This window comes from Pseudophryne corroboree, chromosome 1, assembly GCF_028390025.1.
Source record: "Pseudophryne corroboree isolate aPseCor3 chromosome 1, aPseCor3.hap2, whole genome shotgun sequence".
Classification (NCBI taxonomy): domain Eukaryota; kingdom Metazoa; phylum Chordata; class Amphibia; order Anura; family Myobatrachidae; genus Pseudophryne; species Pseudophryne corroboree.
The window spans coordinates 662,144,134-662,161,850 of record NC_086444.1 but is presented as its reverse complement, the minus strand read 5'-3'; the positions used below and the strand labels follow the sequence as shown (position 1 = coordinate 662,161,850).

At 48.6% G+C, this 17,717-nt stretch overlaps 1 protein-coding gene across 2 annotated transcripts in view; it reads left to right on the top strand.

The window, feature by feature from the left end:
- ECPAS (Ecm29 proteasome adaptor and scaffold) overlaps positions 1–17,717 on the top strand; it is a 280,472-nt gene that overhangs the window by 195,277 nt on the left and 67,478 nt on the right. For both annotated transcript variants that reach the window (XM_063914681.1, XM_063914682.1), the window contains exon 32: positions 354–459. In XM_063914681.1, coding sequence (XP_063770751.1) covers positions 354–459 — 106 coding nt within the window. The remainder of the gene's footprint in view (positions 1–353; positions 460–17,717) is intronic.

Below are 17,717 nucleotides of genomic sequence, written 5' to 3'. Positions count from 1 at the left end.
GGTGGACTTGGCTTGTCCCAATGAGCCTAGTTAATCACTTTGATAATATATCCATTTTTATACTTCCTTGTGTTAAGTTTTAACAAAATTGGTATGTTAAAACTTTTACAAATGTCCTGTACATGACCGTGAAATGGCCCTCTACAAGGAATAATTACACTGAGGATCTAGTTTTCAATTATGTCCTGTGTTTGCGAAACCCTTGTTCGGATTTGAGAATAGTAGCTTAGAAAGATAAAAAAATTATACACTTTTATGCCATCTTTATATGGGGATTTTTGGCATACTGTAAATTGTCTGTTGTAATCTCATGTTCTTGAATATATTAATTTACATGAGCACTTTTAACACAGCTGTTTGGCATTAAACGACTTACTACGTGGTCGACAGTTTGACGACGTTGTTGACAAACTTCCTGAGATATGGGAGACCCTTTTCAGAGTCCAAGATGATATAAAGGTAAGTTGCTGTTCTTACGAACTATTAATAAAACACAAATTTTTTTTTGTGTAAACTGTTTTTATTAGTCAAAGCAGTATTCAAAAACATTACAGAAACATTTTCAAAAACAAAAGGAGGGCATACAAAAATATCGCGTAGCTTATATTCATCAGTACACCACACTTAGAGCGCCCTTAGCCGAAAAATATCTGTCTGCATTTCTGACAACATTAAAGCTATAAAAGAAGAGCATAATATCAAAACAGCATCAATGAATGAAAAAGAGAAAAAAGAAAGAGAAGAGAAGAGGAAAAGAGGATAAGTAAGGGAAGGTTAGGGTGGTCAGGGTCAGATGTGACAGTCTGCATAGTGCGGGCAGACTATTTGGGGAGCGTATGGGCGTTCCCCATCAATCTTGAGTCTGGGCCACAGTACAGAAACAACATTGTCGGGATATGGGTATGGGTATAAATAATGATACAGGTATGACTATGGGCCCGTTTACTAACATGAGGGGGATTATGTCGCGATATAGGACCGATACTGCGATGTGTCCTTAAAGTCGTACCAGGGAAACCAAATAGCTATGAAGTTAACTGTTTTCCCAGATGAGAAGGAAACCAGGTCTTCCATGTCCAAGAAGTGATCAATCTTTGTGAACCACATTTTAATTGAGGGTGGAGAGGTGGATCTCCAAAGAATTGGGATCACCGCTTTAGCAGCGTTGCAAAGGTGTCTTAACAGGGAATGTTTGTAGGAGTGTGACCCTGCGGGGGTGTGATTAAGGAGCCAGAAATCTGGGTCTCTCGGGATTTCGTCGCCTACTATCTGTTCGGTGCATTTAAATACTTCTGCCCAGTATGAAGTTATAAGAGGGCAATCCCACCAAATATGTATAAAACTCCCTGGGGCATTTTTGCATCTCCAACACCTATTCGAAAGAGAGGGAAACATTTTATTGAGAACACGAGGGGTCCTATACCACCTACACAGGTTGAGTATCCCTTATCCAAAATGCTTGGGACCAGAGGTATTTTGGATATGGGATTTTTCCGTATTTTGGAATAATTGCATACCATAATGAGATATCATGGTGATGGGACCTAAATCTAAGCACAGAATGCATTTATGTTACATATACACCTTATACACACAGCCTGAAGGTCATTTTAGCCAATATTTTTTATAATTTTGTGCATTAAACAAAGTGTGTCTACAGTCACACAATTCATTTATGTTTCACATACACCTTATACACACAGCCTGAAGGTCATTTAATACAATATTTTTAATAACAAAGTTTATGTACATTGAGCCATCAAAAAACAAAGGTTTCACTATCTCACTCTCACTCAAAAAAGTCTGTATTTCGGAATATTCCGTATTTCGGAATATTTGGATATGGGATACTCAACCTGTATATAAGTTTATAAAGGGTCTCTAGTGTCGAGATGCATAAAGAACTCGCCTGAGCGTTCTTAAACACGGATTCCCAGTTAATTTGAGTAGGTAGCCCCGACAATTCCCTCTCCCAGGAAGCCAAAAAGGTAGGAGGTTGTGGGAAGAAATTTTCCATAATCAACGTATAGATTTGTGAAATAGTATGCGTAGGTGAACTGGGGGAGACACATAGTTTCTCAAACCCAGTGAGGTCCCTAGTTACGTCAGAGAAGTTCTTGGGAGATGATATGAAATGGTGGACCTGCAGGAACCTCCAAAACTCAGCACTGTGTAGGTTCCAAGAGGATTGAACATCTGAAAAAGAGCGCACCCTACCCGAGCTCACCAGCTGACCGACTCTAAAGATCCCAGCTTCTGCCCATAGGGCGAAAGCAGTCCCTTGAAGGCCAGGGGCAAATTCGGAGTTATAGAGAAAAGAGGTTAAGGGGGACCATTTGGAGGATATATGACTCTGGGATCTCAGTTTGGCCCATAATCTGAGCGTGGGAGAGACCGTGGGGTGTGACACCTTCGGGAGGATAGGAAGCCAAGGTGCAATTTCAATATAATGTGGGAGACAGCCTTCCTCTAGGAGGACCCATTGTTTGCGATCCTTGGCACGTGTCCATTCCAGTATCCTATTCAGGTGTACAGCGTGGTAATAGTTAGGGATATGTGGGAGTTGTTGCCCCCCTTGATGTTTTCTCCTGAACAAAATGTCATGTTTAAATCTAGGTGTATTGCCGCCCCATACGAATGTACGGATAAGCCTCTGGACATCCCAAAGCCATAGCAGGGGGATGTGTATCGGAAGGGTCTGGAGAAAGAATAAAATCCTGGGGAGGGCATTCATTTTAACTACGTTGATCCTTCCGAACCAGGACAGTCTCAGCTTTTTCCATAACAGGAAGTCTAGACGAAGCCTAGACAATAAGGGTTTAAAATTTAGGGAGAACACTTTGGATAAGTCATTAGTCAGTAACACCCCTAAGTATTTTAATTTATGATCATGCCAGGTGAAGGGGAAGGCTTGTTTCAGGCTTTCTACTATAGCAGGAGGTGTAGTTAAGTTCATGGCAATAGATTTGGAATAATTTATTTTGAAGTTAGAGAGGGCTCCAAACTTCTCAAACTCCACCATTAAGTTTGGCAAAGAGGTGACCGGATTCGTGATTATTGCGAGTAGATCATCGGCATATAATGCCAGTTTGTATTCGGTCCCCCTTACCAACAAGCCCGAGATATTTGGATTAGCCCTAATGCTGCGGGCTAGTGTTTCCATGCAAAGGACAAAGAGTAATGGGGATAGCGGGCATCCCTGTCGCGTACCGTTGAAAATTGGAAAGGAGTCAGAGAGGGAGCCATTAATCCTAATTTTGGCGGATGGGGAGGTATAGAGGGATAGGATTCTGTGGAGACAGATGCTACCAAATCCCAGATGCCTCAATATTCCGGTCAAGAAATCCCAGTCCACTCTGTCAAAAGCTTTTTCTGCATCAGTCGACAGTAGTATAGATGGGGATGAGAGCTGGCCAGCATAGTGAATCATGCTGAGCACTTTGGAGGTATTGTCCCTGGCTTCTCGGCCCAAAACAAACCCAGCTTGATCTCCATGTATCAAGCCAGGCAGCAGTAGTTTAAGGCGGTTTGCAATCAATTTAGCGAAAAGCTTTATATCAATATTTAATAGGGAGATTGGGCGGTAGCTGGAGCAAAGACTGGGTTCCTTACCCTCTTTGGGTAGAACTGCAATATGGGCTTCGAGAGATTGTGGGGAGAAGGGTGACTGATCTGATATGGTGTTAAAGGCTCTTGTGAGTATAGGGATTAATTTCTCCTTAAAAGCTTTGTAATAGGCAATAGTAAATCCGTCGGGGCCTGGACTCTTGCCATTAGGAGAGGATTCAATAACTCTCTGAACCTCCTCAGGAGAAAACGGGGCATCTAGATCTTCTACTTCTGTTGCGGTCAGTGTGGGGAAATGTAAGGTCCGTAAATAGTCAGTTATGGCTTTTTGATGGGACGACCTGTCGATTCTGCCGGTTGGGCCGGCGAGGTTATACAGAGTGGAGTAATATGTCCTGAAGGCCCTGGCTATGTGAGATGTCTGGTGTTGGGGTTGGCCATGATTGTCTTTAATTGTAGGAATAAAAGTAAGAGCACGTTGTTCTCTGAGTGCTTTGGCCAGTAATTTTCCAGGCTTATTGCCCCATTGGTAGTATCTGCTACGGCACTTCCGATAAGAAAACTTGACTCTATCTGAGAGTAACTTATTCAGAGCCGCCCTAGCAGTTTCGAGATCGGCGTAGTGTTGTGGGGTTTGGGATTTTTTATGTAGAAGCTCGAGAGATTGTATTTTAGACAGTAACTCCTCTCGGAGTTTCTCCCTCTGCCTTTTGCGGAAGGATCCTATTTGGACACAAACCCCCCTAATGACACATTTGTGGGCTTCCCATACTGAGACTTTGGAGATGTCATCTAAGTCGTTGGTACAAATATAAGAGTCCAGAGCGTTGCCAATTCGGGACTTACAGTCGGCATCTTGCAGGAAAGTGTCGTTAAAACGCCAGGACCATTGGCGATGTGCGTTGGGAGGTAAGCGTATGGAAAGGTTGACTGGGGCATGATCGGACCATACAATCTGTCCTATAGAGGCATCAGACAGAAGGTGTAAGTGTCGGTGACTCAAAAATAAATAATTAATCCTGGAATATGTCTGGTATGGGTGTGAGAAATAGGTGTAATCTATATCAGTGGGGTGTGTCAGTCTCCATGTGTCGATCAGCTGGTGGTCGAGCAGAGCACGTCTCATTCCCCTATGCTCCCTCTCTGGCTTGCAGGAGATCTTTTTAGAATTGTCCTGGCGAGGATCCAGGGTCCAATTTAGGTCACCTCCCATCACTACCACCCCCTCTAAAAGAGGCTCCGCGTCCTCTAGAACTGAGGATAGAAAGGAAGGTTGTTTAGCGTTAGGGGCATATATATTTAAAAAGGAGAAACGTTGGCCATGTATGTCGCATTTCACCAGCAACCCCCTACCCTCAGCTATTCTGTGGGAGGCTACATTGAGGACAGGCAGGTGGCGGGCAAGTAGGATGGCTACACCTAATGTCTTACCAGCCGAATTATTGGACAGGAAAACATGCGGGTAATAGTGACATTTTAGGGACGGCACGTGTCCCATCTTGAAGTGTGTTTCCTGAATAAAAGCAACGTCTATTTTCTCGTCTCTAAGCCATTTAAGAAGTTTTTAGACCTTTTTTCAGGGACATTCAGCCCTTTGACGTTAAGGGTAGTTACGTGTAAATCACTCACCCCCATTATCAGTCAGATCCAATCGTTTCACGATAGTCTTCTCTTCGGCAGACCCTGGGAAAGGTGAGGGAAAAATAACAGGGGGGGGGGGGATAGGAAAAAAGGAAAAGCAAAGAAATAGAAAGAAAAAGCTGCGGCGGGGGAATCTCCGCCAAAAAGTACTTTAACATTAAACAGAAGTGGTGTTACTACAAAAACTGCTGCAAAAAGGACAGGAGCGGAATCCTGCCGACTCCCGGTCCAAAGAAACAGGGGATGCAGCATATTGGGGTCCTGCAGGGGGCTCAGGACAGCGACCACTCCCAAAATAGAAACTCGTTAAATATACGGTATTACCGAGGTGTGCATTAAGCACATGTGAAACATGAAAAACAGAGCATACAAATATATAAGTATATATAATGGCATAAGAGTGTACAGATAATCCTCAAGTTATCGAACCGGGTATCAATGGACTTCAGCGTCTGTACACTATTATCCATCTACATAAACAAGAACAACAAAAAATAAAATAAAATAAAAATATATATTTAAATAAATAAAAACAAAAACGAAAACCGATCACATTGGTGAGCAACACATTGCACTATAAAGAAAGAGAAAAACTTAATGTATAACGTATTCAGCAAGCAAATTTACATCCACTCGGGACAAGGCATCTCATTCAAGGAGGCTTCGAAGGTCGTGGGCCAGGAGTGGATCCCCGCATCCGCGGGGTACGAACTTGCTGCCACGCGTCATCTGGAGGGAGCACAACAGGCAAGTCCGGAAGATGGTGAAATGCGTCCCAGTCAGGAACCGGAACCGGAGGGATACCCAGGATCGTGAAGAAAGCCTGTAAATCCGACGGTCTTGAAAGACTCGCAATTTTGCCGCCATGAGAGACCTGAAGGGAGAATGGAAAGCCCCATCTGTATTTCAGCTCGAGCTTCCTGAGAGAGTCTGTAAGAGGTTTCAAGGCGCGACGTTGTTGTAAGGTTGACCAAGCAAGGTCAGGAAATATCTGAATCCTGTCGCCTTGAAAGTCAATGCTGTTCAGTTGACGTGCCGACCTCATTATTTCCTCTTTTTGGGCGTAATAGTGGAGCCTACAAATCACGTCCCGTGGTCTGTCGGAGGGCAAACCTCGAGGACGAAGGGCTCTGTGAGCTCTATCGAATACAATGTCTTTGTTCGGGTCCAGGTCGATAAGTTCCCCAAATATCTTAGATAAGGCATTTACCAGGTCTGTTTGCTGGACGCTCTCAGGCAGGCCCCTGACTCTAATATTATTTCGCCGGCCGCGATTATCCATGTCCTCAATGCGTGACTTTAAGAAGGAGATATCATCCCGTTGGTGAGATAGCACTTCTCGAAATTTAGTCAAAGAGTCCACAGTAGACTATTCATGGCGTTCCAGGACATCAACTCGAGTCGCGATTTGAGACATATCTTGTCGGAGCGCTGTCACTTCCTGAGTGATGGTGGATAGTAGACGAGTCTCCAAGGCTGAGAAGTCCTGTTTCGTAGGAAGTGATCGTACATGGGACAATATTTCACTTATCTCCGCAGATAAAGAGAGGGCCTGTGGGGGCTCCGGAGTCTCAGGGGAGGCCATGTCGTCCACCGGGTCGTGTAAACTCAAGAAGGTCGAGACGTTAGAAGGAGCAGAGGGGGTCGAGGTTGGAGAAGTTAGGAATTGACGTAGGTCTGATGAGCGTCGGTTCGCGGGGGGTGGGATCGCGTCCGGCTTAGTCTTGGCCTTCTTTTTTTTCTTTATCCCTTTCACCATGAGATCGGTCTTTAGATAGAGCAGTTTAGAATTACACTTTCACATATCCTCGGCAGTATGAAGCATGAGGGCCGTCACCGTGCAAGAACCCCCCTCGTGGTCTTAGGGTAGCATCGGGAAGGCTTGCATGAGGCTAAGGGCCCATTCTCTCACTTGTAGTGGTGGCACCTCTGATATTGCCCGATGGGGGTGTATTTACAGGACCCCAGGCCACTGAGCAGAAAGTCAGCCAGCAAATGTACTGAGTTATTAAATGGATGTATGGATGGGTAGATGGATGGATGGGTGAGGGGAGCACTGTGACTGTCTAATGTACCCAGGCCTATATGGCCTAGCCTTGTGGGTCCCCCCTCTTACCCTTATATACAGGTGCTGCTACTGCAGAGAAAGCTCAGTGCTTTTCACTGATTTCAAGATGGCCGCCGAGCGTCTTTTATCTTCGTCCCGTCTGACGGGCTGACGGGTCCCCGCCGGGCGGATACACAGCAGCGGGAGCTGAGAGCAAGGAGACTCTACTAGCCGCGGCAAGCGGCCGACGGCAGGGGAGAGTACGTAGCTTCGTGTAGTGTCCACGGGCCGAACAGCGGGTCCCGGAGCCGTCCCCGGATCAATGCCCAAATCGAGGTCCCGGCTTCTTCCAGCCCCGCAGGCCGCAATCCGCGGGAACAGTTAAAACTGCTCCCCGATTCCGCGGCACTTCAGGGGTCCCAGCCGTGGGGCACAAGGAGGGCAGTAGAGGGAGTAGGGCGGCCTAGGAGACGTAGATGCAAGGGGAAAAAGTAGTTTTGGTTATGGGTCTAAGGAGCTCTCAGAGAGCACGTCTGCTTCCTTCAGATCCCAGACCACGCCCCGATAAAACACAAATTTAGGGCTTGTTATTGACACTACTGTGCTTGTTTTACTAGGTGGTGCTCTGCTCATGGCTGTAAAATGGGTTATGAATGGAAATTAAGTATAGTTCTTATCAACATTAATTGGGATCAAAGCAAATCTTATTTCTCCTTCGTCCTAGAGGATGCTGGGGACTCCAAAAGGACCATGGGGTATAGACGGGATCCACAGGAGACATGGGCACTTTAAGACTTTAAATGGGTGTGAACTGGCTCCTCCCTCTATGCCCCTCCTCCAGACCTCAGTTAGATTCTGTGCCCAGAGAGACTGGACACACACTAGGGGAGCTCTACAGAGTTTCTCTAGAAAAGACTTTTGTTAGGTTTATTATTTTCAGGGAGCACTGCTGGCAACAGGCTCCCTGCTTCGTGGGAGTGATGGGAGAGAAGCAGACCTACTTCTGCGAGTTCAAAGGCTCTGCTTCTTAGGCTACTGGACACCATTAGCTCCAGAGGGTCCGATCACTTGGTGCGCCTAGCTGCTCGTTCCCGGAGCCGCGCCGCCGTCCCCCTCACAGAGCCTGAAGAGAGAAGCCGGGTGAGTAGCAGAAGCAAGAAGACTTCAGAGGCGGCAGAAGACTTCTGATCTTCGGAGGTACCGCGCAGTGGTCGCGCTGCGCGCCAATGCTCCCACACACTAATGGCACTATATGGGCGCAGGGGGGGCGCCCTGGGCAGCAATTAAACTTCATTTGGGGACTGGCACGACAGTATACAGTGCATAGGCACTGTATACAGACCCCCGCCAGTATTAATAAAAGCGGGACACATGCGTGCTATGTAGGGGGTGGGGCTTCGTATTCCAGCTCTAATAAGCGCCATTTTCTCTTCACAGCAAGCTGCGGAGACGCTGGTCCCGACCCTTCACTGCGGTCTCAAGTAACAGGGTGCAAAAGCAGGGGGGGCACAGCATTTGGTGTTGTATTTATTTACATATAAAAAGCGCTGCTAGGTCTGTGGTTTTGTATATTCCTTCAGACTGGGTGAGGCGCTGGGTGTGAGCTGGCAAACTCCCTTTCTCTAACGTCCTAGTGGATGCTGGGGACTCCGTAAGGACCATGGGGAATAGACGGGCTCCGCAGGAGTCTGGGCACTCTAAAGAAAGATTAGGTACTATCTGGTGTGCACTGGCTCCTCCCTCTATGCCCCTCCTCCAGACCTCAGTTAGAATCTGTGCCCGGCCAGAGCTGGGTGCTCCTAGTGGGCTCTCCTGAGCCTGCTAGTAAAAGAAAGTATTTGTTAGGTTTTTTATTTTCAGTGAGCTTCTGCTGGCAACAGACTCACTGCTACGAGGGACTGAGGGGAGAGAAGCAAACCTACCTGTCTACAGCTAGGTTGCGCTTCTTAGGCTACTGGACACCATTAGCTCCGGAGGGTTCGAACACAGGCATCTGTCCTCGATCGTCCGTTCCCGGAGCCGCGCCGCCGTCCTCCTCGCAGAGCCAGAAGAACAGAAGCTTGAAAACGGCGGCTGAAGACTCCTGTCTTCATATAAGGTAGCGCACAGCACCGCAGCTGTGCGCCATTGCTCCCAGCACACTTTCACACTCCGGTCACTGTAGGGTGCAGGGCGCTGGGGGGGCGCCCTGGGCAGCAATTGAAGTACCTTTTTGGCATAACATACATATATACAGTCAGGCACTGTATATATGTAAAAACCCCCGCCATTTTTTTCACACAGAAGCGGGACAGAAGCCCGCCGCTGAGGGGGCGGGGCCTTCTTCCTCAGCACAACAGCGCCATTTTCTCTTCACAGCTCCGCTGGAAGGACGCTCCCCAGGCTCTCCCCTGCAGTATCCAGGTACAAGAAGGGTAAAAAAGAGAGGGGGGACACACAACTTTAGGCGCAAAAGACATAAAATCGGCAGCTATTGGGTAATCACTTATTATAGTGAATATCCCTGGGTTATATAGCGCTGTGGTGTGTGCTGGCATACTCTCTCTCTGTCTCCCCAAAGGCCTTTGTGGGGTCCTGTCCTCAGTCAGAGCATTCCCTGTGTGTCTGCTGTGTGTCGGTACGGCTGTGTCGACATGTTTGATGAGGAGGGTTACGTGGAGGCGGAGCAAGTGCGGATAAATGTGGTGTCGGGGCCGACACCTGATTGGATGGATATGTGGAAGGTCTTAAATGATAATGTAAGCTCCTTGCATAAAAGGTTTGATGACGCTGCAGCCTTGGGACAGCTGGGGTCTCAACCCGGGCCTGCCCAGGCGACTCAGAGGCCGTCAGGGTCTCATAAACGCCCACTATCTCAGATGGTTGACACAGATGCCGACACGGAGTCCGACTCCAGTGTCGACGATGATGAGTTACAATTACAGCCTAAGATGACCAAGGCCATCCGCTACATGATTATTGCAATGAAAGATGTATTGCACATTTCAGAGGTTAACCCTGTCCCTGACAAGAGTGTGTATATGTTTGGGGAGAAAAAGCAGGCAGTGACTTTTCCCACGTCACATGAATTAAATGAGTTATGTGAAGAAGCGTGGAGTTCCCCTGATAAGAAAGTGGTGATTTCCAAAAAATTACTGCTGGCGTACCCTTTCCCACCAACGGACAGGTTACGTTGGGAATCCTCCCCTAGGGTAGACAAGGCGCTGACACGCTTATCTAAGAAGGTGGCCCTGCCGTCTCAGGATACGGCCGCCCTAAAGGATCCTGCGGATAGGAAGCAGGAAGCTATCTTGAAGTCAGTGTATACACACTCTGGTACTCTACTGAGACCTGCTATTGCTTCAGCCTGGATGTGTAGCGCTGTAGCAGCATGGACAGATACTCTGTCAGAGGACATAGATGCACTGGACAGGGATACTGTCTTGCTAACCCTGGGCCATATAAAAGACGCTGTCTTATATATGCGGGATGCCCAGAGGGACATTTGCCTGCTGGGCTCTAGAATTAATGCAATGTCCATTTCTGCCAGGAGGGTCTTATGGACTCGGCAATGGACAGGGGATGCCGATTCTAAAAAAGCATGACGCTGGGGCTCCACAGGCGGAGCCAGGAGCGGTGGGGCCGCGTCTCCGAAAATTCAGCAACCAGTGGGTTCGCTCACAGGTGGATCCTTGGGCTATACAAATTGTATCTCAGGGATACAAGCTGGAGTTCGAAGTGACTCCCCCTCACCGTTACCTAAAATCAGCCTTGCCAGCTTCCCCCACGGAAAGGGAGGTAGTCCTGGCGGCAATTCACAAGCTGTACCTCCAGCAAGTGATAATAATGGTCCCCCTCCTTCAACAGGGAAGGGGTTACTATTCCACACTGTTTGTGCTACCGAAACCGGACGGTTCGGTAAGACCCATTCTGAATTTAAAATCCTTGAACATTTATATGAAAAAATTCAAGTTCAAAATGGAATCGCTCAGAGCGGTCATTGCAAGCCTGGAAGAGGGGGATTTTATGGTATCTCTGGACATCAAGGATGCTTACTTGCATGTCCCCATTTATCCACCTCACCAGGAGTACCTCAGGTTTGTGGTACAGGACTGTCATTACCAATTCCAGACGTTGCCGTTTGGTCTGTCCACGGCACCGAGAGTATTTACCAAGGTAATGGCCGAAATGATGGTACTCCTTCGGAAGCACGGAGTTACGGTTATCCCGTACTTGGACGATCTCCTCATAAGGGCGAGGTCCAGGGAGCAGTTGTTGATCAGCGTAGCACACTCTCAGGAAGTGTTGCAACAGCGCGGCTGGATTCTGAATATTCCAAAGTCGCAGCTGATTCCTACGACGCATCTGCCCTTCCTGGGTATGATTCTGGACACAGAACAGAAGAAGGTGTTTCTCCCGGAGGAGAAGGCCCAGGAGTTAGTGACTCTGGTCAGGGACCTCCTAAAACCAAAACAGGTGTCGGTGCATCACTGCACGCGAGTCCTGGGAAAGATGGTGGCCTCATACGAAGCCATTCCCTTCGGCAGGTTCCATGCGAGGATCTTTCAGTGGGATCTGTTGGACAAGTGGTCCGGATCGCATCTTCAGATGCATCGTCTGATCACCCTGTCCCCGAGGGCCAGGGTGTCTCTTCTGTGGTGGCTGCAGAGTGCTCATATTCTCGAGGGCCGCAGGTTCGGCATACAGGACTGGGTTCTGGTGACCACGGATGCAAGCCTCCGCGGATGGGGGGCAGTCACTCAGGGAAGAAACTTCCAAGGGCTGTGGTCAAGTCAGGAGACTTGTCTGCACATAAATATACTGGAACTAAGGGCCATATACAACGCCCTGAGTCAAGCGGAGCCCCTGCTTCGAGACCAACCAGTGCTGATTCAGCTAGACAACATCACGGCGGTCGCCCATGTAAACCGCCAGGGCGGCACAAGAAGCAGGGTGGCGATGGCAGAAGCCACAAAGATTCTTCGTTGGGCGGAGATTCACGTACAAGCACTGTCAGCAGTGTTCATTCCGGGAGTGGACATCTGGGAAGCAGACTTCCTCAGCAGACACGACCTCCACCCGGGAGAGTGGGGACTTCATCAAGAAGTCTTCACACAGATTGCAAATCGATGGGAATTGCCACAGGTGGACATGATGGCGTCCCGCCTCAACAAAAAGCTAAAAAGATATTGCGCCAGGTCTAGGGACCCTCAGGCGATAGCTGTGGACGCGCTAGTGACACCCTGGGTGTTCCAGTCGGTATATGTGTTCCCTCCTCTTCCTCTCATACCCAAGGTACTGAGAATAGTAAGAAAAAGAGGAGTGAGAACAATACTCATCGTTCCGGATTGTCCAAGAAGGACTTGGTACCCAGAACTACAAGAGATGATCACAGAGGACCCATGGCCTCTGCCTCTCAGACAGGACCTGTTGCAACAGGGGCCCTGTCTGTTCCAAGACTTACCGCGGCTGCGTTTGACGGCATGGCGGTTGAACGCCGGATCCTAACGGAAAAGGGCATCCCGAATGAAGTGATTCCTACGCTGATAAAGGCTAGGAAGGATGTAACAGCTAAGCATTATCACAGTATATGGCGAAGATATGTTGCTTGGTGTGAGGCCAGGATGGCCCCTACAGAGGAATTCCAGCTGGGTCGATTTCTGCACTTCCTACAGTCAGGTGTGACTATGGGCTTGAAATTAGGGTCCATAAAGGTCCAGATTTCGGCCCTATCTATTTTCTTTCAAAAAGAACTGGCTTCACTGCCTGAGGTTCAGACGTTTGTAAAGGGAGTGCTGCATATTCAGCCCCCTTTTGTGCCACCAGTGACACCTTGGGATCTTAACGTTGTGTTGGATTTCCTGAAATCCCACTGGTTTGAACCACTTAAGACCGTGGAACTAAAAGTATCTCACGTGGAAAGTGGTCATGCTGTTGGCCTTAGCATCGGCGAGGCGTGTATCAGAATTGGCGGCTTTGTCATGTAAAAGCCCTTATTTGATCTTCCATATGGACAGGGCAGAATTGCGGATTCGTCCCCAATTTCTCCCAAAGGTGGTATCATCGTTTCATTTGAACCAACCTATTGTGGTCCCTGCGGCTACTCGGGACTTGGAGGACTCCAAGTTGCTGGACGTAGTCCGGGCTTTGAAAATATATGTTTCCAGAACGGCTGGGGTCAGGAAGACTGACTCGCTGTTTATTCTGTATGCACCCAATAAGCTGGGTGCTCCTGCTTCAAAGCAAACTATTGCTCGCTGGATCTGTAGCACGATTCAGCTGGCTCATTCTGCGGCTGGATTGCCGCATCCAAAATCAGTGAAAGCCCATTCCACAAGGAAGGTGGGCTCTTCTTGGGCGGCTGCCCGAGGGGTCTCTGCTTTACAGCTTTGCCGAGCGGCTACTTGGTCGGGTTCAAACTCTTTTGCAAAGTTCTACAAGTTTTATACCCTGGCTGAGGAGGACCTTGTGTTTGCTCATTCGGTGCTGCAGAGTCATCCGCACTCTCCCGCCCGTGGTCCTTACGGAGTCCCCAGCATCCATTAGGACGTTAGAGAAAATAAGAATTTACTCACCGGTAATTCTATTTCTCGTAGTCCGTAGTGGATGCTGGGCGCCCGTCCCAAGTGCGGACTTTCTGCAATACGTGTATATAGTTATTGCTTAATAAAGGGTTATTGTTATGAGCCATCCGTTGAGTGATGCTCAGTTGTTGTTCATACTGTTAACTGGGTAAAGTTATCACGAGTTGTACGGTGTGATTGGTGTGGCTGGTATGAGTCTAACCCTGGATTCCAAAATCCTTTCCTTGTAATGTCAGCTCTTCCGGGCACAGTTTCCCTAACTGAGGTCTGGAGGAGGGGCATAGAGGGAGGAGCCAGTGCACACCAGATAGTACCTAATCTTTCTTTAGAGTGCCCAGACTCCTGCGGAGCCCGTCTATTCCCCATGGTCCTTACGGAGTCCCCAGCATCCACTACGGACTACGAGAAATAGAATTACCGGTGAGTAAATTCTTATTTTCTGTCTCTCTGAAGGGCTTTACTGTGGGTCTGTCCCCTATAGCAAAGTGTGATAGTGGGTGTCGGTACGCGTGTGTCGACATGTCTGAGGCTGGATGCTCTTCCCAGGAGGAGGCTGGTGCGGGGGCAGAACAGAATGTGGGAGTGACTCCGTCGGCACCGCCGACTGCTGATTGGGTAGATATGTGGAATGTTTTAAATGCAAGTGTGGCTTTGTTGCATAAGAGATTAGACAAATCTGAGTGTCAGAACCAAGTGTGGAGACAATCCATGGGAGATGTTTTGTCACAAACTCAGACTTTAGGGTCTCAGAAACGAACGTTTACCCAGATAGCAGATACAGATACCGACACGGATTCGGACTCCAGTGTCGACTATAATGATGCCAAGTTGAATCCCAAACTGGCTAAGAGCATTCAGTACATGATTGTGGCGATAAAGGACGTGTTACATATTACTGAGGACCCCGCTGTCCCTGAGACAAGGGTCTGTATGTTTAAAGGAAAGAAACCCGAGGTAACTTTTCCTCCCTCTCATGAACTTAACGCTCTTTTTGAAAAGGCTTGGGAAGCTCCTGACAAAAAGTGGCTGATTCCCAGGAGAATTTCTATGGCATACCCGTTTCCCTCGGAGGATAGGTTAGGGTGGGAGTCAACTCCCACGGTGGACAAAGCTCTAGCGCTATTGTCCAAGAATGTGGCGCTGCCGTCCCCTGACACGGCATCCCTTAAAGATCCTGCAGATCGTAAACAGGAAACTACCTTGAAATCTATTTATGTCACTACGGGTACGCTGCTCAGGCCGGCCGTAGCATCGGCATGGGTGAGTAGCCCGATTAAAAAATGGGCAGATAACTTGTCATCTGACATAGACACCCTGGATAGGGATAGCGTGCTTTTGACGCTGGGTCATATCAAGGACGCTGCAGTCTATCTCAGGGAGGCTGCGAGAGATATTGGCCTCTTGGGATCAAGGGCCAATGCCATGGCATTCTCGGCTAGAAGGGCGTTGTGGACTCATCAATGGAATGGTGATGCTGATTCTAAAAAGGCTATGGAGGCTCTGCCCTATAAAGGTGGAGTTTTGTTTGGTGAGGGCCTCGCGGACCTGGTTTCTACAGCTACCGCGGGTAAGTCTTCTTCTTTTCTGCTGTTTGTCCCTCCACAGCAAAAGAAAACGCCTCACTATCAGATGCAGTCCTTTCGGTCTAATAAATTTAAAAAAGGATGAGGGTCCTCCTTCCTTGCTGCTAGAGGCAAGGGAAGGGGAAAAAGATCGCTGTGGCAAGCTCCCAGGAGCAGAAGTCCTCCCCGGCTTCTGCTAAGTCCACCGCATGACGCTGGGGCTCCCATGCGGGAGTCTGCACCGGTGGAGGCGCGTCTTCAGCTCTTCAGTCAGGTCTGGGTTCACTCGGGTCTAGATCCTTGGGTGCTGGAAATTGTGACCCAAGGATACAAACTGGAGTTTCAAGACGTGCCGCCACACCGATTTTTCAAATCGGCCTTGCCAGCTTCTCTTCCGGAAAGGGAGGTAGTGTGTGCTGCAATACACAAGCTGTGTCAGCAGCAAGTCGTTGTCGTGGTACCCCCGTCACAACGGGGGGGAAGGGTTTTATTCAAGCCTGTTCGTGGTCCCGAAGCCGGATGGCTCGGTCAGACCAATTCTGAACTAAAAATCCCTCAATCTGTTTTTAAAATTATTCAAATTCAATATGGAATCTCTCCGAGCAGTGATCTCCAGTATGGAAGGGGGGGATTATATGGTGTCAGTCGACATAAAGGATGCTTACCTGCATGTCCTCATATATCCTCCTCCTCAGGCGTACCTGAGGTTCGCTGTTCAGGATTGTCATTACCAGTTTCAGACGTTGCCGTTTGGTCTTTCCACGGCCCCGAGGATTTTCACCAAGGTAATGGCGGAAATGATGGTGCTCCCTCGCAAGCAAGGGGTCACAACTATCCCGTACTTGGACGATCTCCTGATAAAGGCGAGAATAAAGGAGCAGTTACTAAAAAAATGTTGCGCTCTCCCTGACAGTTCTGCAACAACATGGCTGGCTCCTAAATTTGCCAAAGTCACAGTTGATTCCGGCGACACGGCTGTCGTTCTTGGGCATGATTCTGGGCACGGAAATACAGAGAATTTTTCTCCCGTTGGAAAAAGCTCTGGAAATCCAGAACATGGTCAAGGGAATTCTGAAACCGGCAAGAGTGTCGATTCATCAATGCACTCGAGTGCTGGGGAAGATGGTGGCGGCTTACGAGGCCATCCCGTTTGGCAGGTTTCATGCCAGAGTTTTTCAGTGGGACCTGTTGGACAAGTGGTCCGGGTCCCATCTACACATGCACCGGAAGATATGCCTATCTCCCAGGGCCAGGATTTCTCTCCTGTGGTGGCTCCAAAGTTCTCACCTCCTAGAGGGTCGCAGGTTCGGGATCCAAGATTGGATCCTGGTAACAACGGATGCGAGTCTCCGAGTTTGGGGAGCGGTCACACAGGGGGAAAATTTCCAGGGAAAATGGTCGAGCCAAGAAGCTTGTCTGCATATAAACATTCTGGAATTAAGGGCCATTTACAACGGCCTTGTACAAGCGGAACATCTGCTTCGCGGCCTACCCGTCCTGATTCAGTCGGACAACATAACAGCGGTAGCGCATGTAAACCGCTAAGGCGGAACAAGGAGCAGAGCGGCGATGGCGGAGGCCACAAGGATTCTTTGCTGGGCGGAATAACATACAAGCGCTCTGTCAGCAGTCTTCATTCCAGGCGTGGACAACTAAGAAGCAGACTTCCTCAGCAGACATTATCTCAATCCAGGAGAGTGGGGTCTTCATCAAGAGGTCTTTGCAGAAGTGACAAGTCATTGGGGACTTCCTCAAATAGACATGATGGCGTCTCGCCTCAACAAGAAGCTTCAGACGTATTGTTCCAGGTCAAGGGACCCTCAAGCGATAGCGGTGGACGCACTAGTGGCACCGTGGGTGTTTCAGTCGGTCTATGTGTTCCCTCCACTTCCACTCATCCCAAAGGTGATAAGGATCATAAGAACAACAGGGGTTCAGGCGATACTCATTGTTCCAGATTGGCCACGGAGGGCCTGGTATCCGGATCTTCAGGAATTACTCATAGGAGATCCCTGACCTCTTCCTCTAAGAGAAGATCTGTTACAGCAGGGGCCGTGCGTGTTCCAGGACTTACTGCGGTTGCGTTTGACGGCATGGCGGTTGAACGCCAAATCTTAGCTCGAAAGGGTATTCCCGGAGAGGTCATCCCCACTCTACTGAAAGCTATAAAGGAGGTAACGGTTTCTCCATTTTTTGCAAGCTGGTGTGGAGGCGGGCCTAAAGTTAGGATCTATTAAAGTGCAGATTTCGGCCTTATCAATTTTCTTTCAAATGAAATTGGCCTCGCTTCCAGAAGTACAGACTTTCGTGAAGGGCGTGCTGCACATCCAGCCTCCA